The following is a 27,596-nucleotide window of genomic DNA, read 5'->3' as shown; positions in this document are numbered from 1 at the left end:
CTGTTTGCAGTAAACTTTAGCTACTTCTGTATACAATGTATTAGGATTTCCATCAGTAATCAGAGCATGACTATGAAGATACTGTTACAAACCTGCTTTTTGAATTTCAGCTACGTCATTGAAAACATGATTTTTTTTGTTTCTTGTTTGGGATGCTGGCTTCATTGGCAAAACTGACATTTGTTACCCATCCCTAACTGCCCTTGAATTGATTGGCTGTCAAAGCCAGTTCAGAGGGCAGTTAAGAGTTAACCAAATTGTTGTGTGTCTGAAGTCACATTTGGGCCAGACGAGGTGAGGATGGCAGATTTCCTTCCAGTAGTGAAGATGGGTCTTATCACAATTATAGTGGTTAAATGGTCACCATTAGGCCTACTTTTAATTGCAGATTTTATTCCATTCAAATCTCTCCATCTGCCAGTGGTATTTGAACCCATGTCCTGAGAACATCAGCTTGAAGTTTCTGATGTACAACATGCAATTCTTCCTCACCATCACCCCTCTTGACTCCCACTCTGTCTCTAATTTGTGACACTGTTTGTCTGACATCCAGTGCTGGATGAGTAGTCAGATCTAACATTTCAGCTTATCTGCTCCTGAAGCGCTCATACACGCCTTTGTTACCTTTAGACTTGACTATTCCCTGTGCTCTCCTTTTCTACCTCTTCTTGTAAGAAACTTCTGCTCATCTCAAACTCTTGTACATATATCCTAACATTGTCACAGACTCTAATCACCTGCTGGCCAACTATCTGAAAATGGCTACCAGTTAAGCAGCATCCAGATTTTAAAATTCTTACTCTTTCTTGCGGCTTTGCCACTTTCTATCTTTGTAATTTCTTCCAACCCCAGTTTGCTGAGATATCTGCACTCCTTCAATTCTGGTTTCTTGTATATCCCCAGTTTTAATGTCTGGTGGCTGTAGCTTCAGTTGCCTGGGTCACCTGGATCAGTTACTCACTTACCTTACCAGGAAATTTTTGGCCAAACTTCTGATGCAGGGTTTATCACCTAGATGCAGTCCAACAAACTGCAAAGGCAGTATCAGATGGGTGCAAAACTGGATCATTGCAGAACATTTGTCCCCTTCTTGCGACTCATGCTCAAGGTTCCCAAAATCCCTCTGTGCTGCAGGTGAAGGGTCAGAGTGAGTGATTGAAGGCAATCCAGTGATGAATCGGGGGATCAACTTAATAGTTAGCCGAAATTACACTGGGAATAATTGTAAATGTTTTAATGGCAATCAATATAAAAATGCAAGATAACTGCAAATTTATGAATTTCTCACATCCTGGCACTGATCAACACTTCCATAATAAGTGTAGCCAACATAGTGGCATTTTAGTTGTTTGGGAATTGTAGTTCCAAATGAAATTGTCATTCACAGCATTCAGCAATTAGTCACAACAGCCAATGGCTATGTACAGTTTCTTTTTGAAAAGTCAGCTGACATTTGGTCTTCAGCCTGATAATAATGTGTTCTCAAATTGGTTTCTGTGAGTAGCTTTTCAGCCTCACAAAAGGATTAACAATTCTGAAAGAATATTATATCTGTACTGATCAAATGGTTTGACAGCCAACTGAGATAATGGGAACTGCAGATGCTGGAGAATTCCAAGATAATAAAATGTGAGGCTGGATGAACACAGCGAGCCAAGCAGCATCTCAGGAGCACAAAAGCTGATGTTTCGGGCCGAGACCGTTCATCAGAGAGGGGGATGGGTAAAGGGAACTGGAATAAATAGGGAGAGAGGGGGAGGCGGACCGAAGATGGAGAGAAAAGAAGATAGGTGGAGAGAGTATAGGTGGGGAGGTAGGGAGGGGATAGGTCAGTCCAGGGAAGACGGACAGGTCAAGGAGGTGGGATGAGGTTAGTAGGTAGATGGGGGTGCGGCTTGGGGTGGGAGGAAGGGATGGGTGAGAGGAAGAACCGGTTAGGGAGGCAGAGACAGGTTGGACTGGTTTTGGGATGCAGTGGGTGGGGGGGGGGGGGAGCTGGGCTGGTTGTGTGGTGCAGTGGGGGGAGGGGACGAAATGGGCTGGTTTAGGGATGCAGTAGGGGAAGGGGAGATTTTGAAACTGGTGAAGTCCACATTGATACCATTAGGCTGCAGGGTTCCCAGGCGGAATATGAGTTGCTGTTCCTGCAACCTTCGGGTGGCATCATTGTGGCACTGCAGGAGGCCCATGACGGACATGTCATCTAGAGAATGGGAGGGGGAGTGGAAATGGTTTGCGACTGGGAGGTGCAGTTGTTTGTTGCGAACTGAGCGGAGGTGTTCTGCAAAGCGGTCCCCAAGCCTCCGCTTGGTTTCCCCAATGTAGAGGAAGCCACAACGGGTACAGTGGATGCAGTATTGGCAGATGTGCAGGTGAACCTCTGCTTAATGTGGAATGTCATCTTGGGGCCTGGGATGGGGGTGAGGGAGGAGGTGTGGGGGCAAGTGTAGCATTTCCTGCGGTTGCAGGGGAAGGTGCCGGGTGTGGTGGGGTTGGAGGGCAGTGTGGAGCGAACAAGGGAGTCACGGAGAGAGTGGTCTCTCCGGAAAGCAGACAGGGGTGGGGATGGAAAAATGTCTTGGGTGGTGGGGTCGGATTGTAAATGGCGGAAGTGTCGGAGGATGATGCGTTGTATCCGGAGGTTGGTAGGGTGGTGTGTGAGAACGAGGGGGATCCTCTTAGGGCGGTTGTGGGGGGGGGCGGGGTGTGAGGGATGTGTTGTGGGAAATACGGGAGACGCGGTCAAGGGCGTTCTCGATCACTGTGGGGGGAAAGTTGCGGTCCTTGAAGAACTTGGACATCTGGGATGTGCGGGAGTGGAATGTCTTATCGTGGGAGCAGATGCGGCAGAGGCGGAGGAATTGGGAATAGGGGATGGAATTTTTGCAGGATGTTGGGTCGGAGGAGGTGTATTCTAGGTAGCTGTGGGAGTCGGTGGGCTTGAAATGGACATCAGTTACAAGCTCATTGCCTGAGATGGAGACTGAGAGGTCCAGGAAGGTGAGGGATGTGCTGGAGATGGCCCAGGTGAACTGAAGGTTGGGGTGGAAGGTGTTGGTGAAGTGGATGAACTGTTCGAGCTCCTCTGGGGAGCAAGAGGCGGCGCCGATACAGTCATCAATGTACCGGAGGAAGAGGTGGGGTTTGGGGCCTCTGTAGGTGCGGAAGAGGGAAGGTTACGTGGAACAGTCCCTCCATCTCCTACCTACTAACCTCATCCCACCTCCTTGACCTGTCCGTCTTCCCTGGACTGACCTATCCCCTCCCTATCTCCCCAGCTATACTCTCCTCTCCACCTATCTTCTTTTCTCTCCATCTTCGGTCTGTCTCCGCCTCTCTCCCTATTTATTCCAGAATCCTCTCCCCATCCCCCTCTCTGATGAAGGGTCTAGGCCCGAAACGTCAGCTTTTGTGCTCCTGAGATCCTGCTTGGCCTGCTGTGTTCATCCAGCCTCACATTTTATTATCTTGACAGCCAACTGAACTAACTATCCCCCGAACTACTTGCTCTGTGAAAAGGTTTTTCTTGCACATCATAAGGCTATTACTGGTGGGATATCAAAAGGTCCACACTGTTTTCAATTTTTTGTATCAATCTTACAATCAATTATTTGGATGTGGGGACCAATTTCAATATTTCCAAATTTTCTGGTGACACCAAACTGGGTGGGAATAAAAGTTAAGAAGAGGATGCAAGGAGGCTTCAAGAGGACCAGGACACGCCCCGTGAGTGGGCTTGAACATGCCAGATGGAATGCAATGTGAATAAGTGAGAAGTTTCTCACTTTGGTATGAAGAAAAAACAAGAGGTCAGAACATTTCTTAAATGGTGAAAGATTAGGAAACGTCAGCGTGCAAAAGGGACCTGGATATCCTTGTCCATGAGTTACTAGAATCATGACTGCAGAACAAGCAAGCAAATAAAAATGAAGTGGGATACTGACATTCATTTCAAGTGAATTTGAAGCAAAGATGCCATTGCTGCAGTCGTACAGAACTTCTGTGAGACTTCACCTGGAGTACAGTGTACAGTTTTAGTTACCTTCCTAAGGAAGAATATACTTTAGATTAAAGGAGTGCAATGGAAGCTCTCCGTATTAATCCTTGGGATGGTAGGATTTTTCATGACGAGAGATTGAGGAAACTGGATTTGTATTCTCTAGAGTTTCAAAGAATGCGAGATGATTTCAGTTAGCCATGAAGAAAGATTGGATAGACTGGGTTTGCTTTCACTGGAATGCAGTAGGTTTAGGGGTGACCTAACAGAAGTTGACAAAATTATGAATGGCATGGATAGACTGGAAACTATGAGGATTTTTCCCACGGTGGAGGGGTGAATTACGAGGGGTCATGGGTTCAAGGTGTGAAGTGGGAAGTTTAAAAGAGATGTGTAGGCAGATGCTTCACACAAAGGGTGGCAAGTGCCTAGAATGCGCTGTTCAGAGGAGGAGGTGGAAGCAGGCACAATAGCAGCATTCAGCAAGCCCCTAGATGAATATGTGAACAGGAAGGGAATAGACGTATATGGATCCTGTAAATGAAGACAGTGTTGGTATGGAAAGGCAAAATGTGTCAGTGCAGGTTTAGAGGACCAAGGGCCTGGTCCTGTGCTGTATTGTTCACTGTTCTTCGAAACTTCTTTGAGTTGGCAGACTGCATATAGATAGGATGCTTTCCGTGGCTGGTGACTGCAGAGCCTGGTGACTTAATCTCAAGATTGCCAGCAGGCCATTTAAGACTGAGAAGAGGAGGAATTTCTTTACTCAGAGGGTGGCAAGTATTTCGAATTCCCCGCCCCATGTGGCTCAATTGTTGAGCAGGTTCAAGGATCAAATTGCTAGTTTTCTCAAGCCCAGCAAACATTGAGGGATATGGAAAAACTGCAGAAAAAATTACACCGAGGAGATGATCAGGGACGATTTAAAATGGTGGGACTGGCTCATTGGGTGGAATTCTTTACTCTTGTTCTTAACTTCCAATTTTCCTACTCTAAGCCCAGTGAGGCTAGGTGGAGTCTGACAAAAGCCAAGCAGAAAGGGACAAGTCAGGGTATTGTACACAGTTCTGGAATCCTCATTATAAGAGGGTTGTGATAGCACTGAAGAGGATGCAGAGGATAATTACTAGAATGTCGCCAGAGTTGGAGAGTTTTAGGTATGAAGAGAGATTGGACGGACTGGGGTTTTCTTTAGAGCAGAGGAGATTGAAAGGGATCATGACTGTGATATATAAAATTATGAGTGGCATCTTCCCCATATCCTTAAACTGTGGTCACTGGAGTGGATGTTCCAAATGACCAGGAAGTCAAGTTGAAAAGTAGTTTGTGAGGGGGATACAAAGGCTTATAGATTAATAAACACAGTGGACAAAACATTGGAAGATGGAACATAAAGTGAGGAAAGGTGAGAGTTGTCCACTTTATCAGGAAGAACAGAAAACATAGAACATAGAACATTACAGCACAGTACAGGCCCTTCGGCCCTCGATGTCATGCTGACCTGTCATACCGATCTGCTGACCTGTCATACCGATCTTTCAGCAAGCCATAAGCTTGTCCAATGACGACTTAAATGTACCTAAAGTTGGCGAATCTACTACCGTTGCAGGCAAAGCATTCCATTCCCTTTCTACTCTGAGTACAGAAACCACCTCTGACATCTGTCCTATATCTTTCATCCCTCAATTTAAAGCTATGCCCCTTCGTGCTCGCCGTCACCATCCTAGGAAAAAGGCTCTCTCTATCCACCCTATCTAACCCTCTGATTATTTTATATGTTTCAATTAAGTCACCTCTCAACCTTCTTCTCTCTAATGAAAACAGACTCAAGTCCCTCAGCCTTTCCTCGTGAGACCTTCCCTCCATACCAGGCAACATCCTAGTAAATCTCCTCTGCACCCTTTCCATAGCTTCCACATTCTTCTTGTAATGCGGTGACCAGAACTGTACGCAATACTCCAAGTGCGGCCGCACCAGAGTTTTGTACAGCTGCAGCATATCCTCTTGGTTCCGGAACTCGATCCCTCTATTAATAAAAGCTAAAACACTGTATGCCTTCTTAACAGCCCTGTCAACCTGAGTGGCAACTTTCAAGGATCTGTGTACATGGACACCGAGATCTCTCTGCTCATCTACACTACTAAGAATCTTACCATTAGCCCAGTACTTTGTCTTCCGGTTACTCCTACCAAAGTGCATCATCTCACTTGTCTGCATTAAACTCCACTTGCCACCTCTCAACCCAGCTCTGTAGCTTATCTATGTCTCTCTGCAACCTACAGCATCCTTCGTCACTATGCACAACTCCACCAAACTTAGTGTCGCCTGAAAATTTACTAACCCATCCTTCTACGCCCTCATCCAGGTCATTTATAAAAATGACAAACAGCAGTGGACCCAACACCGACCCTTGTGGTACACCACTAGTAACTGGTCTCCAGGATGAGCATTTCCCATCAACTACCACCCTCTGTCTTCTTTCAGCAAGCCAATTTCTGATCCAAACTGCTATATCTCCCACAATTCCATTCCTCCGCATTTTGTACAATAGCTTACTGTGGGGAGCCTTATCGAATGCCTTGCTGAAATCCATATACACCACATCAATCAGTTTACTCTAATCTACCTATAAGCAGAATATTACTTAAATAGAGAAAGACTAAAGATTGCTGTACCGAAGAGGGCTATGAATGTCCTGGTTCACTAATTACAAAAATATTAGCTTCCAGGTACAGCAAGGAATTGAGAAGGCAAATGGAATGTTGACAATTACTGCAAGGAGGTGGCTGGAGTCTAAAAATAGAAAAAAGTCTTACTGTAAGTGCAAAGGACATCAGTGAGCTTGCATCTGAAGTCCTATGCACAGTTTTATCTCCTTAAAGGGGATATGCTTGCACTTCAGAGAATGTTAACCTGGCTGGATCCTGGGGTGACAGGGCTGTCTTCTGAGCAAAGTTTGAGTATTTTGGGCATACAATCCTTTTAAGTTAAAGAAATGATACATGACTTTAGGAAGCTCGTAAGGTCAGGTGCTGAGAGGATTTTTCCCCTTGTACAGTGTCTCGAGCTGGGTACACAGTTAAAAAAGAAGAATTTCCCATTTAAGACAAAAAATCTGGATGAATTTCTTCTCTCAGTGGTTAGTAGTGTTTAAAATTCTCTTCCACAGAGGGTAGTACGGCTTAGGTTATTGAATGTGTTCAAGGTTGAGTTAAGTAAATTTTTAATCTATTAGAGAGTCAAAGATTATTTCTGGGGAAAGGCAGCAAAGTTCAATTAAAGACACAATCAGGCCAGCCATGACCTTACTGAATAGCAGAATAGGCTTGATGGGCTGAATAGCCTACTCCTTAACATATCCTTTGATATCATCTTATGAATAGTTGTGAGATGCAAAGCTTTAACAGCATTTGACAACAGCCTGCAAACCAAACAGAGGAAGCAGATATTTAACATTGGTACAGCCATATCTTTTAAACGTCCATTGGAAATATTGAAGGCAGTCAGTCTTTATTTCATTCTGATGCATATGAACTTAAGAACACACCAAATAGAAGCTTTCTTTCATGAGGTCCACACCTGTAGCAAATATATTGATGAAGAATCCACATGGTCAAACAACCTCCAAGCTTAAAACATTTATTTTCATACAACAGTTTATTGTAACAAAAAAAAAGGCAAAGGAAAAGTGATAGAGAGAGGAGGGGCAGATAGGTGGGAGAGAAGATAGACAGTTTGTGTCAGTTCAAAGGTGGGGACAAGAGGGAGGGTTGAGGCCGGAGGTGGGGAGATTGTAAAACTGGTGAAATCCCATGTTTAGGCCATTGGGCTGTAGGCTCCCAAGGTGGAATATTTGGTGTTACTCCTCCAGTTCCCACGTGGTGTCACTGTGACACTGGAGGAGGCCCAGGATGGACATGTCACCCAGTGAGTGGGAGGGGGAGTAAAATGATACACAAACGGAAGGTGTTGCCGTTTGTCACATAGCGCAGATGCCACCTACAATCTGACCCCACAGCCAAAGAGATATTTCCCTCCCCATCCCTAACTGCCTTTCATAGAGACTGCTCTTTCAATGATTCCCTCATCTGCTCTACACTCCCCACTAGCCTGAACACCCCCGGCACCTTTCCCTGCAACTTCAGGAAGTGCTACACCTGCCCCTACACCTCCATTCATGGCACAAAATAAACCTTCCACATGAGACAAGGGTTCACATGCACCATCACCTTGGTCTACCACATCCGCTGCTCCCGATGTGGCCTCCTCTACATTGGTGGGACCAAGCAGAGGCTCGGAGACCATTTTGTAGAACAACTGCACTCCGCTCGCAACAAACACCACCTTCCCGTCATGACCCATTTTAGCACCCTTTCTCAGTCCCTGGGTGACATGTCCATCCTGGGCCTCCTTCAGTGTCACAATGACACGATCCTCAAACCGGTGGAGCCGCACTTCATATTCCACCTTGGGAGCCTACAGCTCGATGGCCCAAATGCAGATTTTACCAGTTTTAATATCTCCCCACCTATGGCCTCAACCTCTCTTCTCCTTTGACCTGACACAACCTGTCCATCTTCTCTCCCACCTGTCTGCTCCTCCCCACTGACAGACCAATTCCCACCATTCCCTGCCTACACTCACCTATCAACATCCCAGCTAACTTCCCCAGCCCCAACCCTCCACTCAATTTATTTCTTCACAGCACCAGGCACCCAGGTTTGATTCCACTGTTGGGCAACTGTGTTGAGTTTGCACATTCTCCACCTCTGGGTGTTCCCACACTCCCCCATTTCTGAAGAAGCGTCCCAACCTAAAACGTCAACTTTCCTGCTCGTCTGATGCTGCCTGGCCTACTGCGTTCCTCCAGCTCCACACTGTATAGTCTCTGACTCCAGCATCTGCCATTCTTGCTATCCCAAAAGAAAAGTGATCATATTTCTCAGTTAATATCAAAAACAAAGATTGTATCCAATGCTTATGACCTTGGTGAGGTCCACAAGAAGCAGCAGTTTGAAGCAAATTTATTCATTAAGGAGTAGAGGAGTTCTCCACTGAGTCCCGTCCAACAGCTACCTCTCAAAAAGTATCTTTCAAACAGATGATCTGGTCACAATCAAATTACTAAGTGTGGGACTTTGCTGTGGGCAGAATGGCTGAAACAATTCTTATACCACAACAGTTTAATTGGCTAAAATGCTTTGAATATCTTGAAGTTATGAAAAAAGCATTCCAAATTCAAGTTAATTATTTGAAGGGCCTGTACTAGGCTGTAATGTTCTATGTTCTATTTCATTTTCTTATCAGTTTTTGTAGTAAATTATCTCAATAACATGAGGAACTTACAGGAGCATGATGGCTACAATATTTGCCTTAGCATTGCATAGTAATAGTGTTGGATTCAACTGACCTTTCCCATTAAGTAATGCAAATAAGAATGGATTTAAACAAATACAGAAACCTTTAAAAGATCCTGTTCTGCCCAGATTGATTAATTCAACTTCCCATCATTTAAAATCAATAACTGAGTACAATGTCCCTCAAATCAAGGATGACACTTGCTCACAACAAGCACAGGGTCTAGGCCCGAAACATCAGCCTTCCTGCTCCTCTGATGCTGCTTGGCCTGCTGTGTTCATCCAGCTCTACACCTTGTTATCAAGCTCCTGTACATTGTTCTCTTTTAACACTGGGAGACTTTTACACTGCAGCTACCACACTGCTCTGACTGACCAGGAAACTCTCCCAGTCTTACAACCTGCCATAAGATTTACCAAACGATAGTCAACCTTCTTGGCCATGTACTGACTTGCCTGCCATGACCCCTAAGTCCTGAGGTAAGGCTTGAATCTAGAATCCTAGAGATATACAGCATGGAAACAGACTCTTTGGTCCAAACAGTCCATAATCATAAACTAAACTCGTCCAATATGGCCGAACTTGGTGCATATCACTCCAAACATTTCTTAGTCATGTCGGAAATCTTGTTTTTAAAGTAGAATCTCTACAGTGTGGAAGGAGGCTGTTCAGCCCAATGAGTCCACACTGACCCTCAGAGCATCCCCCTATAATCCACCTATCTGTGAACACTAAGCAATTTAGCATGGCCAATCCACCTAGCCGGCACATCTTTGGAGTGTGGGAGGAAACTGGAGCACCCAGAGGTGGAGCATGTGCAAACTGCACACAGATAGGTGCCCAAGGGTGGAATCGAACCTGGGTCCCTGGTGCTGTGAAGCAGCAGTGATAGCCACTGAGCCACTATGCCATCCCATCCCACTATGTCCTATTTTGCATTCACCAATGGCCAATTTGTACCATCCCAAGAGCTGGTACTGCTGACAGCCTTAACTTGATTTTTCATTAAGAGCAACAAATAAATCACATCACATGTACTTATCCAAAATGTCTTTTAAACATTAAAATTATATTGCATCCACCACTTCTCTGACCACTGTCTAAAAAAAGTTGGCTTTCATGTCCTTTTTAAAAAATTCTCCTCTCCTTAAAAATGTGCCCCCTACTTTTGAATTCCCTCACCCTTGGGAAAAGACCCTTGTCATTCATGTTATCTACAGCCACTGAGCACAAAGTAGGAATGCTACCATTGCCTTCTATCAGCGAATGCGACACATTCCCGCTTCTCCTAGTTCCACACTAGACCTGTGTGCAGCTGCTAGTGGGGTCCACAACAACTGAGGTGCATTCTGCCCTATTTTGATTCACCGACAGCCAATTTCTACCATCCCAAGAGCTAGTACTGTTGACAGCCTTAACTGTGATTTTTCATTAAGAACAACGAGTAAATCACATCACTGGAACAATTTTTACACTTTCGCCCCAAAACTTTTTTTACAATTAGATCGCAGGTGAGTTTCCACAAGTTATTTTAGTTCCAGACAAGATAACTCCAATCCTTAATCTCAGGGGGTGAGAAGAGATGACCCATCTTCCCTCCTTTAGTCAACGTCTCCCTCGGTTAGTTACAACACCTTTAAAGAGCTGAAAGAGATGCTTACAGGGATAAAGGATGCTTTGGTAGTCATCTTACAAAACTTAGAGATTCTGGAATGGTGCCTGCAGATTGAAAGGCTGCAAATGTAATATTCCTATTTAAGAAAGAAGACTGAAAGAAAATGGTAAACTAGAGATCTGTCTGATGTCAGCAGTGGTGAAAATAGTAGAATTGTATAATGGACTTAATGACCGGACACTTACAAAATAAAGATTTAATTGGGCAGAATTTATGAAATAATGTCCTACATAGAGGGTTGGTAAATAAAATTAGAGACAATGGGATTGAAGGGAATATGCATAGATCGATATTCGTTAATGGAAAGAAGGCAAAGGACAAAAATCAATAAATTCTCAGGATGGCAGGTTGTGACTAGTGGAGTACAACAAAGATCAGTCGTGTTGCCCTAGCTGTTCACAACTTCTTACAAAGACTTGGATGTCAGGAATCACTGCAATATTTTCATGTCTGCATATAACAAAATCAGGTAGAAATTTTAGCTGTGCGGAAGATGCAATCATGCTTTGGGGGCTTTTTGATAGGTTGAGTGAGGGAGCAAGAACATAGCAGATGGAAAAAAGAGATAATAGGAACTGCAGATGCTGGAGAATCTGAGATAACAAAGTGTTGAGCTGGATGAACACAGCAGGCCAAGCAGCATCAGAGGGGCACAAAAGCAGACGTTTCGGGCCGAGACCCTTCATCAGAAATTGAGGGTGTCTAGGCCCAAAACGTCAGTTTTCCTACTCCTAAGATGCTGCCTGGCCTGCTGTGTTCATCCAGCTCTACCCTTTGTTATCTCAGATGGGACACAATGTAGGAGGACCAGAAGTGCAGAGCATTTTTTACAATGGTCAAAGATTGGGAACTGTTCATTCCAAACAGCAGCTCCTGGACACTGCTTTCACAGTTAGTGCTTGGTGCACTGAAACATTTGTCAGCCCCCTCCATCTTTCCTTGTGGTCAGTTTTGGAAGTTCTCAGTTGGGGCTTTCTCCTCTGCCTCACAGCACCTGAAGTGTCAGTGTGCAGCTATCAGCTGATTGATCCTCCATCCCACTTAACTTGCCCACCTTCCCTCACCAGGCAGGGAACCTGGAGACCACCTGCTTATTGGCTGCCTCCTCAAAGTCAGCTACTCTGATGCAAGAGCAAATGGTTCTAATGGTAGAAAATATTCCTTTAGCTCCTCTCATTCTTGATCCTTCAAATCCTCAGCACAGTACCAACAAAAGAAGTACACAGACAATAATTAAATGGATGTATATAGTTTGCTTTGAAGAAATGTCAAATCAGGCAATAGATATGCTAATCACATTGATTGAAAGGTGGTTTAGAGCATAATTTTGGATCTATTTCCCTAGCACACTGTACATTTAAGTGATGAACAGACAATATTCATGGTGCTGCATATGTGGACTCATCACATCCACCTCCACTGTATGTGCAGAGGGTGATGGCTGATGTGTCAGTTTCAGGATGGTTTAGGAATGAATAAGGCGTCCTCCAGGTCCTGATGGATGAAGCCCAGTGGAGAAGATATCTTCACCCCCAAGGACAAAGGAGTCAAACTCATCCTCCTGTCTCTCCCTGCCACAGCAGCTGATACTGTTCTGCCTGGCCTCATCCTCTCTTTCCATTCTTCCTGAAAATCATTGACCCTTCCACCTATTCATACCCCTCAATCAGGTGCTGTCTTCGCCTTCTCTTCTCCAAGGAAAACAACCCTAGCTTAACTAGCCTGTCTTCATATCTAAACTATTCCAGGCCAGGATAACATCATATTGCAATCATATTCTTCTTATAGTGGTGGTCACCAAAACTGCACATAGTACTTCACTATAAAGCGGCCTAACCAAAGTTTTGAACAGCTTCTCCTTGCTCTTATAGTTAGTGCCATGACTGAGACACACAAGTGTCCTGTCTTTCTTCTTAACCACCTCATTCACCTGACATACCATCATCAGGGATGTGTCGACATGCACCAGTCTGTTCCTGAGTTTCCTAATGTCCTGCCATTCATTGAGTACTCTCTTGTCTTGTTTCTTCTTCCAAACTTAATCAAATCACACTTTTCAGTTCCTAAACTCCATCTAGGAACATAGAAACAGGATTACACCAGTCAGCCCCTTGAGCCTCTCACCATTCAATGAGATTATGGCTAGTCTGTGATCTAACTCCATATACCTGCCTTTGGCCCGTATGCCTGAATACCTTTGCTTAACAGAGCTCGGAAACGAGCCGGGGCAGGTATCAGATCTTGTGGTGGGAGAGCATTTTGGTGATAGTGACCATAACTGCCTCACATTCTACATAGCTATGGAGAAGGAGAGGATTAGGCAAAATGGGAGGATATTTAATTGGGGAAGAGGAAACTATGATGCGATTAGACAGGAGTTAGGAAGCATGGACTGGGAGCAATTGTTCCATGGTAAGGGAACTATAGACATGTGGAGACTGTTTAAGGAACAATTGTTGCGAGTGATGAGTAAATATGTCCCTCTGAGACAGGCAAGAAGGGGTAAGATAAAGGAACCTTGGATGACGAGAGCGGTGGAGCTTCTTGTGAAAAGGAAGAAGGTAGCTTACATAAGGTGGAGGAAGCTAGGGTCAAGTTCAGCTAGAGAGGATTACAGGCAGGCGAGGGAGGAGCTCAAAAATGGTCTGAGGAGAGCCAGGAGGGGGCACGAGAAAGGCTTGGCAAAAGGAATCAGGGAAAACACAAAGGCATTTTACACTTATGTGAGGAATAAGAGAATGGTCAAAGAAAGAGTAGGGCCGATCAGGGATAGCATAGGGAACTTGTGTGTGGAGTCTGAGGAGGTAGGGGAAGCCCTTAATGAGTTTTTTGCTTCTGTCTTTACGAAAGAAACGAACTTTGTAGTGAATGAAACCTTTGAAAAGCAGGCGTGCATGCTGGAATGGATAGAGATAGAGGAAGCTGATGTGCTGAAAATTTTGTCAAACATTAAGATTGACAAGTCGCCAGGCCCGGACCAGATTTGTCCCCGGCTGCTTTGGGAAGCGAGAAATGCAATTGCTTCGCCACTTGCGAAGATCTTTGCATCCTCGCTCTCCACTGGAGTCGTACCTGAGGACTGGAGAGAGGCAAATGTAATTCCTCTCTTCAAGAAAGGAAATAGGGAAACCCCGGCAATTACAGACCAGTAAGTCTCACGTCTGTCATCTGCAAGGTGTTAGAAAGGATTCTGAGGGATAGGATTTATGACCATCTGGAAGAGCATGGCTTGATCAAATACAGTCAACACGGCTTTGAGAGGGGTAGGTCATGCCTTACAAACCTTATCGAGTTTTTTGAGGATGTGACTAGAAAAGTTGATGGGGGTTGAGCTGTGGATGTGGTGTATATGGACTTCAGTAAGGCATTTGATAAGGTTCCCCATGGTAGGCTCATTCAGAAGGTCAGGAGGAATGGGATACAGGGGAACTTAGCTGCTTGGATACAGAATTGGCTGGCCAACAGAAGACAGCGAGTGGTAGTAGAAGGAAAATATTCTGCCTGGAAGTCAGTGGTGAGTGGGGTTCCACAGGGCTCTGTCCTTGGGCCTCTACTGTTTGTAATTTTTATTAATGACTTGGATGAGGGGATTGAAGGATGGGTCAGCAAGTTTGCAGACGACACAAAGGTCGGAGGTGTCGTTGACAGTATAGAGGGCTGTTGTAGGCTGCAGCGGGACATTGACAGGATGCAGAGATGGGCTGAGAGGTGGCAGATGGAGTTCAACCTGGATAAATGCGAGGTGATGCATTTTGGAAGGTCGAATTTGAAAGCTGAGTACAGGATTAAGGATAGGATTCTTGGCAGTGTGGAGGAAAAGAGGGGTCTTGGTGTGCAGATACATAGATCCCTTAAAATGGCCACCCAAATGGACAGGGTTGTTAAGAAAGCATATGGTGTTTTGGTTTTCATTAACAGGGGGATTGAGTTTAAGAGTAATGAGATCTTGTTGCAGCTCTATAAAACTTTGGTTAGACCGCACTTGGAATACTGCGTCCAGTTCTGGTCGCCGTATTATAGGAAAGATGAGGATGCTTTGGAGAGGGTTCAGAGGAGGTTTACCAGGATGCTGCCTGGACTGGAGGGCTTATTTTATGAAGAGAGGTTGACTGAGCTCGGTCTCTTTTCATTGGAGAAAAGGAGGAGGAGAGGGGACCTAATTGAAGTATACAAGATAATGAGAGGCATAGATAGAGTTGATAGCCAGAGACTATTTCCCAGGGCAGAAATGGCTAGCATGAGGGGTCATAGTTTTAAGCCGGTTGGAGGAAAGTATAGAGGGGATGTCAGGGGCGGGTTCTTTACACAGAGAGTTGAGAGAGCATGGAATGCGTTGCCAGCAGCAGTTGTGGAAGCAAGGTCATTGGGGACATTTAAGAGACTGCTGGACATGCATATGGTCACAGAAATTTGAGGGTGCATACATGAGGATCAATGGTCGGCACAACATTGTGGGCTGAAGGGCCTGTTCTGTGCTGTACTGTTCTATGTTCTATGTTCTATGTTAGAAACAAAGACACCATCTCAAATTTCAAATTAACTGCTGATTTATCATCAATTGCCATTTGTTCAAGTTTTTAATACTGCCCTTTTGCATGTTGAAACTTCTCCTGAATGATCTGGTCCTAGTTTTTAAGACAATGCTACCCAGTTCTCAAATCTCCAACCAATGGAAATAGTTTCTCTTTATTACCCTAACTTTTCTTGTTATCTTGAAGATTTTGATCAGGTCACCCTTTAACCTTCGATTCTTGAGAAAATGGGCCTAATTTGTATAATCTTTCTTCATAAAATGTCACCCCTGAAATGCAACTACCATCTTTGTCAAGACTATTCAGGATCTTACACACTTCAAGTCACCTCTCATTCTTCAAAACTGCAGCAGAAACAAACTCACCCCGTCCAACCTATCCTCATAAAACACTCACTCATTCAAGGTATTACTACAGTGGTCCACCTCTGAACCACCATTTACTTCCTTTATTAATTGAGAAGATCAACTGCACACTGTATTCGCAATATTGACCCACCATTGTCCTGAGTAATTGACACGGAGTTTCCTTACTCTTATATTCAATTCTTCCCTCAAAACAGTAGCAGAATTAGGCCATTCAGGACTTCTCCGCCAGTCAATGCAATCATGGCCGATCATCCAACTCAGTACCTTGTTTCTGCATTCTCCCACACACTTTGATCCCCTTATCACTAAGGACCTGTTTTAAGTCCTTCTTAAAATGATTCAGTGTTTTACCCTCAATCATCTTCTGTGGCAGAGAATTCCACAGGCTGGATGAAGCAATTTTTGCTTATTTCATCCCTAAGTGGTCTATTCCAAAGTCTGGGAATTATCCTTGTCACACTTAGCCTGTGACCTCTGGTTCTGGACTCACCTGTCATTGGCAACATCCTTCCTGCAGTTACCTTGTCTAGTCCTGTAACAGTTTTATGGTTGCTGAGAGAGTCCACCTTCCTTCATCTAAAGCCAATGAATATAGTCCTAACCGATCCAGTCTCTCTTCATGTATCAGACCTGTCATCCCAGGAATTAGTCTGGTAAACCTTCGTTTCATTCCCTCAGCACCCAGAACATCCCTCCTCGGATAAGGAGACCAAAACAGCACACTGTACTCCAGGTTTGGTCTCACCAAGGCCCTATACATGTGCAGCAATACATCCCTTCTCCTGTCCTCAAATACACTCGCTATGTAAACCAATGTACTACTTGCTTCCTCACCACTTGCCTCACCGGCATGCTTATTCTCAGCGACTGGTATAGTAGGATACACAGGACTTGTTGTAGCGCCCCCCACCTTAACCCCCTTCCCATGTTGTCACAATTTCCTGTTTTTGCTACTAAAGTGGATAACCTCACATTTGTCCACATTAGGCTTCATCCGCCATGCATCTGCCTATTCACTCAACTTATATATACACACTGAAGCATTTCTGCATTCTCCTCACAGTTCACCCTCCCACCCAACTTTGAATCATCTGCAACTTGGAGATATTACAATTTTGTTTCCTCATTTAAACCATTAGTGTATACTGAGAACTGCTAGGTTCCAAGCACAGATCCTAAGGTAGTCCACTAGCCACTGACTGCCATCCTTGGAAATTTCCCATTGATTTGTCAAGCACGATTTCACTTTTGTAAGTCTGTGCTGACACTGTCCAAACCTGTCACTGTTTTCCAAGTGTCTGCTTTTAAATATTTTTATAATGGACTCCAGCATCTTCCCCATTACCAATATCAGGTCAACTGGTCTGATTCTCTGTTTTCACTCTACCTCCTTTTTTAAAAAAGTGGGTTTACGTTAGCTACTCTGTAATCCATAAGAACTGTTCCAGAGACTATTTTGTGTCTTGAAAAATGACCATCAATGCATCCATTAATTCTAGTGTCACTTCCTTAAGTACTCTGGGATGAAAATTATCAGGCCTGGGGATTTTTCAGCTGATATTCCCAATTTCCCCAATACCATTTCCCTAATAAATGATTTTCTTCACTTCCTCCCTCCATCTAGACCTTGCGTTCTCCCACATTTCTGGAATATTATGTACCCTTCTCAGTGAAGGAAGAACCAAAATATGTATTGAATTGATCTGCCACCTCTCTTTTCCATGAGTAGTTTCGCTGTTTCTTACTACATGGAGCCTATATTTGTCCGCACCAATTATTTTCCTCACACACCTATAGAAACCTTTACTTTCAGCTCGTATGTTCCCCGCAAGATGGCCAGGAGGCAGATTTCTGGAATCGTGAGGTTGGGCCAGGGGTCCAGAGGGGTTGGAAGATCAGGGGATGGAGTCAGTCAGTCAGGGGATGTGATTCGGGAAAGGGTTAAGAAGGTCAGGGAGGTCGCAGGGGATTTAGGATCCAGAGGGAACAACGCTTGGGGGAAGTCAGAGGGTGAGAGTTGAAGGTTCAGAAAGGGGCTGCTGTTGGAGAATGGGGTTAGGAGTCAGGTGGACAGTAAGAGTCAGATGATCGGGGGAGATCAGACAATCCCAGGTTGTGATGAATAGTCAGAGTGGCAGGAAGTGATGGGTGACCGAGGAGTTGGGAAGGTCAGGGTATGAAGTTGGAGGGTGGAGTGAGTCAAGGGTGGGAGACAAGGTCATTTGCATAGTTACTCAGGCGTTTAACATCTCCTGGGTAACTATCTAAGTTAGTAAGAAGGATTTATCCCATGTTTCACACTTTCACTCAGAAGTGGACATATTTAGGCAGGGGTCTGGGGAGATGGGGATTTCACATTGAAATCGAAAACACAGACAGTCCAGCAAAGTCAGTGCATCAGAATCCTACACGGGTACATGACGTCTGACAATCTGGAGGGTCTGAGCCTTATTTTGAGAACCACCCATTGTAACAGAGAAAGTGCTAACCTGCCACCTAGTGGGTGCCTTGAGAAAACAAAGTAAATCATCAGACATCTGAAAGTGAAATATTTACGCTGCATGTAAGTGATAGTGATATAAACACGAGCAGTATAAAGGAGTAAAGTACAGAGTCAGAGTATTCCAGTGCAGATAGGCCATTCAGTCCATCGCTGTCCATACGAGGACTCAGAGCATTTTAAGATTGCCAATCTTCCATCATTTCCCCATACCCTCCACATTATTTAAGGTGAAATAATCATCCAATTTTCTCTTGGCGCCCCAATTGAACTTGCCTCCTCAATTCCAGGTAGAGCATTTGACGTGAACCTGTCATTGCGTGTAAAGGTTTCATTCTCAGTTCAGACTTATTTTTTCTGCAAAGCACTTTAAAAGTGTGTCTTCTGGTTAAAACCAACACACAGGAAAAGAAGTTGGCCATTCAGCCCATTGAGCCTGCTCCACCATTCAATGAAATCAAGGCTGATCTGATAATCCTCAATTTCATTTCCTGCATGAAGTCAGGCTTTATATTATGTTGCTTCTGAATACTCCACTAGCTTTTATAATAGATTCTAACATCTTCCCAATGACAGATGCTAAGCTAATTATCATTTGGTTACATGCTTTTTATCTCCTTCCCTTTTTGAAGAAGGGTGTTCCAATTACCATTTCCAATCCTCTAGGAATTTTCCAGAATTTAAGGATTCCTGGAAGATTTTTACCAGCACAACCATATCTGTGGCTACTTCCTTTAAAATCTTAGGATATAACCCATCAAGTCCATAGTTCGTACTTTTTCTCTAACGATAGTTATTGCCCCTCTTTAGCTCGTGGATTAATAGTTCCAAGGGAAACAGCTCCAACGTCTCCAATCTTTCCTCATCACAGAGGTGTCTCATCCTTGGAACCATTCTGGGAAACAGCTTCTGTGCTCTCTCCAATGTGTTCGTATCCGTAGTATGGTGTGCAACACTATACACAGCACATACTCGAGTTGAGGTCTAACCAGTGTCTTATATAATCTCATCATAACTTCTCTGGTCTTGTATTCAATGCTTCCATTAATGAAGCTAATGGCACTCTCTTCCTCCCCCTGCCAGCTTTAGTATCTTATATACAAATACATCTAGATTGCGCTGCTCCTTTTAGAATGGAATAAACCCTTTATTTTAGACATCTCTCCATGTTCTTTGTACCAAAGTGTCTATTGTGTATCCTGTATCGAATTTTTTTAATAGACGTATATGAAATAGTAATGAATCTGTTAGTTCATCAAAATTAATTTCTCAAAGTCATACGGTACAAAATTCTCAAAGCATTTTTCTGGCCCTGTTATTTACACCCTTCTGATGAACAGTACTGTGTAATATGAAATGTACACATTTAAGACTATCTTGAAATATTCTGGTGGAGTCGGAGGATTGAAACACCACAGTTTGCATTCTGAAGGAAAGCAGCTAAAGATGAGTACTAAGGGTACTCCTAAATGACTCCTATGACAATGAATTCATCCAAAGATTTGAACACGTAATCTCAATGACATTCTATTGCAGCACTGAAGGAGTGCTGCACCCATGCATGAGACAATGAAACAAGGCTCCATCTGTTCTCTCAAGCAGAGAGAAAAGATCCCACAGCACTCTTTGAAGAAGAGTGGTATTTATCACTTAACACATGCCATTATGGTGGCACTGTGGCTCAGTGGTTAGCATTGCTGCCTCACGGCATCAGGTTCAATTGTACGCCCATAGCTAACCCACCTCGCCTGCACATCCCTGGACACTATGGGCAATTTAGCATGGCCAATCCACCTGACATTTGGACATTCTCCCCACGTCTGCACAGGTTTCCTCTGCGCGCTCTGATTTCCTCCTAAAGTCCAAAGATGAGGCGGTTAAGTGGATTGGCCATGCTAAATTGCCTACAGTGTCCAAGGATGTGCAGGCTAGGTGGATTAGCAATGGGTTACAAGATTTGAGGGGGGGTGTTTGAGTCTGGATGGGACGCTGTTTGGAGGGTCACTGTGGATTCGATGGGCTGAATGGCCAGCTTCCTCACTGTAGGGATTCTATGATTAAGACTCATTGTTGTTTGAGAGAGCTTTCTGCGTGCAGATTGGGTGGTAAGTTTTCTAGATTTTAACAGATGTAACAGTTCAAAGGACTTCAATGGCTGTAAATTGTTTTGAAACACCCCAACGTTGTATATGGTATAAACACAAGATTTATCTTTTCTTTTTCAATTGTCACAGCCCATGCCTCCACCCCCATTAATTGTCTTCTCTTCAGGCAGCTGCGAAGACTGCAACAATGGGAGTTTATTGACAGATACTTGAATGAACTTCTCCCTGCTCACATTTCAGCAGATCCATGTAAGTATCACAGTCGCAAAAATGACGAATATTACTATCACGCACGTAAGTTGTATAATTCTTTCTACTGCTTCTCAAAAATATTGAATATGCTTCAGTTTTTAATCAACCATAATCATCAAAATGTACCTGCTCTCAATGGCAGCTCGGAATTCTTGTTGACTGATGACATTCCTTCCCAGTTTGTCAATTTTGCTGTAATATAGAAAGACCAAATTCAGTGAGATTGTTAAAGTTTATTTTTAAATTATCTTTTGAAATGATACTATGTCACAACTTTAGAATGTACCAAAATAAATCTACATCAATGGTGCTGAGGAGGAGATGGTTCACAGCATCAAGTTCCTGGGAGTGATGATCACCAAAAATCTGTCCTGGTCTACCTAAGTCAGCACTACAGTCAAAAAAGTACAGCAATGCTATTTCCTCAGGAGGCTAACAAAGTGGGCATGTCGCTAAAGGCTCTTACAAATTTTTATCGATGCACCATAGAATGCATCTCTAGATCATTACAGCGTGGTATGGCAAATGCTCTTCCCAAGACAGACCAAAACTGCAGAGAAATGTGAACACAGCCCAGTCCATTACACAAACTAGTCTCCCATCCATTGATTTTATCTATACTTGCTGCTGCATTGGGAAAGCAGCCAACATAATCAAAGGCCCCTTTCACCCTGGTTATACTCTCTTCCACCCTCTTCCGTCAGGCAGATGATATAAAAGTTTGTATACACGTACGAACAGATACAAGAGCAGCTTCTTCCCTGCTGTTACCAGACTTTCAAAGTGACCTCTTTAATGTTAATGTTGATCTCTCCCTGCACCTTCTCAGTAGCTGCGACACTGTATCCTGCACTTTGTTCTGTTACCCTTACACACTTGTATCGTACAATCTGTCTGTACAGCACATAAGTCAATCCTTCTCACGCACCTCGGCACACATGACAGAAATTAATCAAATCAAAACAATCTTTCTAAAACAAAGTTGCTTTATAGCACTGGTTCGGTTAAGCAATATGCAAGTATATGGCAAAACTTCCTTACTTTTAGGCTCCATTCCCTTTGAATGGAAGGCCAACATTGCATTTGTCTTCCCTATTACCCATTCAACTTGGATGCTAATTTTTTGTGATTCATGGACATCAACTTTCAGATCCCTCTTCTGTAGCTTTCAGCCATCATTCTCAATTTAAATAAAACTCAGCTTCTCTACTTGTTCTGCCAAAGTGCATGACCTCACATTTTTCCACATTATATTCTATTTGACAAAGTTTTTGCCTACTCACTTACCCTGTATCTATCCCCCTGCGTATTTTATGTTATCCTCACCATTTACCTTCCCACTTACTTTTGTCATTTGCCAACTTTGTTTATAGTAATTCACTTTCCTCATCAGTGTTAATAATGTGTTTGGTGAATAACTGTAGTCCCAGCACTGATCCCTGTGGCACACCACTAATTACAGGTTGCCATCCTGAAAGTGTTCATCTTATCGCAACTCTCCATTTTCTTAGCCAATTCTCTAACCTCGGATAAGAGAAGGCATTTTCTGGATGACGTAAGTGGCTGCACTTGTGTCAAGTTTTTTTGCAGATGATGCGTAGACAAGTAATAATGATCACAGGATTTATAGACAGATATAGATAGGGAAGTGAGTTGGCAAAACAGAAATGAGATATTACACTTTAGCAGGAAGAATAGAGGAACTGAGTATTAGCGAGTTTTGAGAAGATTTGTAGCTCAGGTTGAGGTTCTGGATGTGAGTTTGCTCGCTGAGCTGGAAGGATAGTTTTCAGACGTTTCGTCACCATTCTAGGTAACATCATCAGTGAGCCTCCGACGAAGCGCTGGTGTTATGTCCCGCTTTCTATTTATCTGGTTAGCTTTCCTTGGGTTGGTGATGTCATTTCCTGCATTGGTGATGTCATTTCCTGTTCTTTTTCTCAGAGGATGGTAGATTGGCTCCAAGTCAATGTGTTTGTTGATGGAATTCCGGTTGGAATGCCATGCTTCTAGGAACTCTAGATTCCTAGAAGCATGGCATTCCAACCGGAATTCCATCAACAAACACATTGACTTGGAGCCAATCTACCATCCTCTGAGAAAAAGAACAGGAAATGACATCACCAACCCAAGGAAGCCTAACCAGATAAATAGAAAGCGGGACATAACACCAGCGCTTCGTCGGAGGCTCACTGATGATGTTACCTAGAATGGTGACGAAACGTCTGAAAACTAACCTTCCAGCTCAGCGAGCAAACTCACATCCAGAACTGACTATTATTTAAATGGAGAAAGCTGCAACACAGGTAGATTTAAGGGTCCTCATGCATCACTGAAAGCCTGCATACAAGTTCAGCAGGTAATAGGGAATCTCCCCTACATTATGAATATGTTGGAAATGACAATGAGACTCCTAACCCCACTAAGAATTATGGTAGCACATAACCTCACTCTACGACAAATCCTCACAAGGATTAAAGACTCCATTCCTACAACATGCTGAGCCAACACAGTTTTCACAATACCATGCAACGACTGCCACAAACATTGCAACAGACAGCCAGGAAGGAAACTAGCCATCCAAATACATGATCATCAACTAGCAGCAAAACGGCACGACAAACTTTCCTTAATATCAGTACACTCAGGCAATGAAGGTTATCAGTTTAACTGAGACAAGGTAACCATAGTAGCCCAAGCCAAACATAGACACGCACGGGAATTCCTAGAGGCCTGGTTCTCCACCCATAATGCAGTCAAACATTTAGGATTGGACGCCATGTGCAAAACCTGTACAGATCAAAACCAGAAATGACACTACTCACCATAATGGACCAAAAAGTATAAATTCCAAGTGGAGTAGAGCAACGTTGCTTCATTGGAAGTCTCACTGATGATGTCACCTAGCATAGTGACGAAACATCTGAACGAGAACAAGCCAGCGTGGCAAGCAAGTCAGCAACCCCACCCACAGCCCGAGCTGCAGATCTTTGCTAAAGCTTTAGAAATTACGTACTTACTGAAAGGTGGCTAAAAGAGCCAGGAAGTCTGACTGAAAGAGTCTTGTCAGTTTTGCTTCAATTGCAGTTACTGTGGAGCACAGACTGACACTCCCTTCACAGTTGAATCTAGAAACAAAGCACATATTTTAAAAAAAAAACAAACCATCTCAGTAAAGTAGGAAAACTATTCCTTCATTCCATTAAAATGTTGAACAGGTGCATAGATTTACCCTTGAATAATAGAAATTCATCTGTCACCATATTCCAATGGAATTTCTCGTATGGATGAAAGCCAATCTTAACTGCAATTCTGACCCACACACCTGACTTCACAGATATGTTCTAAGTTGAATATGCATTTTTGGCATACAAGGAAGACCAATGTTTATATTATTCACTGAAGCCAGTATCTAAAATCATCCCTGCAGAATTAGTGTCGGGATATTATAGTCGTATTTCAGCTGGGGTGATGGCGCAGTGGTAATATCATTGGACGAGTAATCCAGAACCCCAACTAATATTCTGGGGACATGGGTTTGAATTTCACACTGGTAAATAGTGAAAGCTGAATTCAATGGAAAATTGAAATTACGAGAAAGAGTCTGATGGTGACTGCATAGCCGCTGTCAATTGTTGACAAAGCACATCCAATGACTCCAGACCCACAACAATACGGCTGTCTCTTGACTGGACAATTAGGGATGGACAATAAATGCTGGTCTAGTCAGTGGTGCCAAATCCCATAAATGAATAAGGAAATTGAGAGATATCTCTTGTTCCTATTTCAGTGCAGTTCATAGTCAGTGATACCAATTCACTTCAGGAGTTAATCCACCCTCTATGTATTCTGACTATCAATAATATCCTAGAGTTGGTTTGTCATTGTGTTACTAAATTATGATTGAAGTAATGAAATAAAAGTCACTACTTTAGAAAAATGTGTTGAATGATTGTTAAGTGCTTTGGGATGACCTTCCTGCTTGAAAGAAAGAAAATGCATTTAAACAACCTTAGGACATACTAAAGTGCTTCACAGTGGACGATATGTGGTTTAAATGTTAGCACTGTTGCAATGTACAAAACGAGGCAGCCAGATTAGGCACGACTGGGGCAGATGGTAGTGCAGCGGTAATCTCACTTGGGTAACAGAGGCCCTGGTTAATAGTCTGGGAGAATGGGTTCAAATCACACCACAGGTAAACAGAGGCAAATTATCATAATAATTTAAATGAATAAATCTGAAAGTAAGTGCTAGCCTCAGTAATGATGACCGTGAAACCACTATCAATTGTCATAAACCCCATCTAATTCAGCAAAGCCCTTTAGGGAAGATGATCTCCTGTCTTTACCAACATTGTCTAAATGTAACTTCAGACCCTTTGTGGTTCACTTGTAACTAAAATGGCTGAGCAAGCCCTTTCTCAAATGCAATTAACAATCTACCTCTCATGAAACTTTTTTTTTAAATTAAAATGAAGTAATGACCAGGTAATCTATTTCTTAAGTGAAGTTGATATGGGAATAAATGTTGACCAGAACTCTGGGAGGGACTCTTTACTTTGCCTCAAATAGGTCCATGATATCTTTTACATACACCTGAGGTTGAAAATGGAACCTCAGTTTTATATCTCATCTGAAAGGTGGCACAAGAGGGTGCAGCTGCCCTCATTACTTGTGTCATTCTATAAAATGGTCTAAAGCTTCTGAAGTGAGACTTGAAACTTCAGATTCAAAGACAAGAGAGTGTAATAACTGAGAGCGTGTTGCTCATGTGCTATTGAGTTGGTCAGCTCAGTTAGCTAGGTGGCTGGTAAGTGATGCTAACAGCAGCAGGTTCAATACCTGGTATGGCTGAGATCACCACAAAGGTTTTGCCTTCTCAACCTCATTCCTTGCCTGAAGTGATGTGACCAGCAGGTTAAACTCACCACCAGCCATGTCTTGCTAATGATAGAGAAGACCTCACTGTGACAATTTTACTTCTCGCTGTTAGAATCAATATGAAAGCCACTTGGATGCCAAACAATGTTCTGAGGATCTGTTATGCTACAGTGGGAGCCAAAAAAGGAGGCACTTGCTCCATTGAGATGGTTATTTTCTTGTTGTGGGTTCAAATCCCACTTGAGTCTGAATCTAAACGGATGTTATCTAAATGGACATGTGTATATTACTAAAAGGCATTTTGTTAAAAGGTGTCAGAAATATTAAATTAAAACTCAATTTAATAGCTAAATTGGGGAAATCGCTTAAAGATCCACCTCGGTGCTCTGAAAATTTACCTGTTATAATAAACAGTATGGCCTCACCCACTCCCCCCGCAAATCACAAAGCATCTTATCGTCTCTACCAATTTATGCTGCTCCACTCACTTCCAGGGCTCTCATACACTCCATACCAAGCTATGACACTTCCATGTTAATTCACCCATTACGCATTCTGCAGCTAAGTAATAAACACAATTGTAACAACAGACTGTCAAAAACTGCTAGAAATTGTTCTTTCATGACATTTTTCAAAAAAAAGTTTTTTAAAATACTACTTCCATTAAGAATGCCAGTCAGGTCTTTTGAAGTGTCAATAGCAGAAACTGCAAGTACTTGAAATCCCTTTATGTTGTATAAATAATCAGAGGTTCACTGATGATGTTACCTAGAATGGTGACGAAACATCTGAAAACTAACCTTACAGCTCAGCGAGCAAACTCAAATCAAAATATTGTACTATTGACAAAATAGATCAGAGATCCAAAGTTGTCAATTCTGAGGCACAGCTATTTCGACACTCTGATGGATGTCTGAACTCTCAGGCAAAAATGCATCAGTGTTAGTGCAGAGGTGCCTCTAGGAGGTACATTGTCAGAGATGACATTTCTGAACTGTGACTGAGTCCTTGTGTACCTGTTTATGTGGACATTAAAGATCCAATTATACTCCTCAAAGAAGAATTCCCCACATGTCCTGAACAACCATAAAAAAGGTGATTATCTGGTCATTCATCTTCTGTTTGAGGCATCTTGTTTTGTGTAAAATAGCAACTGTCAGTTCCTGAACAACATTAGTGATAAATTCAAATGAAATACATTCTTTAATGCTGGTTAAGTGTTTTAAGAAGTCTTTAGTAAGGGAAAATATGTCATACAAATACAAATGTAACTAATTGGAGGTATGGCATCCATTAGTAGTCAGCAAGTTAGTAGTTTCTGACTAAATTCAACACAGACCAGACCCTTCTCTCCATGTTTACCTACATAACAAGACTGTGTTCAATATGTGTCCACAATCTCTTTCTTAAAAGAGATGAAGCTATGTTTTATACAGCGACAGCTTGCAGAGCAAGGATTGTGTCACAACATGTTCTCACAATTCTGTTCCTGAGTTGACAGTGATTTGGAGGATGAGTGAGCTTCTTTCAGAATTGACTTTCTTTGCTTCTCTAGCTGTAGAAATGTGGAGGGGCATCAGAATGGAAGTGCAATACAGTAAAGCACATTGTCAGGAGAGAGAACCACTAACTTGTGCTTTGGGTTGTTCAAGATTTTATGTGGAATTCCCTTTTCACTTCGATCTTGAAAGTTTCTGAGGAAGTCAATGTACTTGATCCCAGATTTGCTGTTTTCGAGATTGCATCTTGCCAAGAAAAGGTTAAAATGTTCATCTTTCAGGTGGAGGCCAAAGATTGCCAGGACTGCCAGAAAGTCTCTGTGTAATACCTGGTGATGCATAGAGAGAAAAGCATACTGTAAATATATACAGAAAAAGATCTGGCTTGAAATAGATGTTAACATCTGATACAAAGAGTTTCTCTTGC

At 43.1% G+C, this 27,596-nt stretch overlaps 1 protein-coding gene across 1 annotated transcript in view; it reads right to left on the bottom strand.

Annotated features, from left to right (window-relative positions):
- Positions 1–27,596, bottom strand: part of si:ch211-197n1.2 (EF-hand calcium-binding domain-containing protein 6) — a 100,460-nt gene that overhangs the window by 36,057 nt on the left and 36,807 nt on the right. The window contains exons 10-12 of the mRNA XM_048527715.2: positions 27,302–27,498; positions 23,808–23,915; positions 20,914–20,979 (exon numbers count right to left, since the gene is read on the bottom strand). Of these exons, the coding sequence (XP_048383672.1) occupies positions 20,914–20,979; positions 23,808–23,915; positions 27,302–27,498 (371 nt within the window). The remainder of the gene's footprint in view (positions 1–20,913; positions 20,980–23,807; positions 23,916–27,301; positions 27,499–27,596) is intronic.

Source organism: Stegostoma tigrinum, chromosome 3 (genome assembly GCF_030684315.1).
Source record: "Stegostoma tigrinum isolate sSteTig4 chromosome 3, sSteTig4.hap1, whole genome shotgun sequence".
NCBI classification, from domain to species: Eukaryota; Metazoa; Chordata; class Chondrichthyes; order Orectolobiformes; family Stegostomatidae; genus Stegostoma; species Stegostoma tigrinum.
This window is presented reverse-complemented; position numbering and strand designations above follow the sequence as displayed.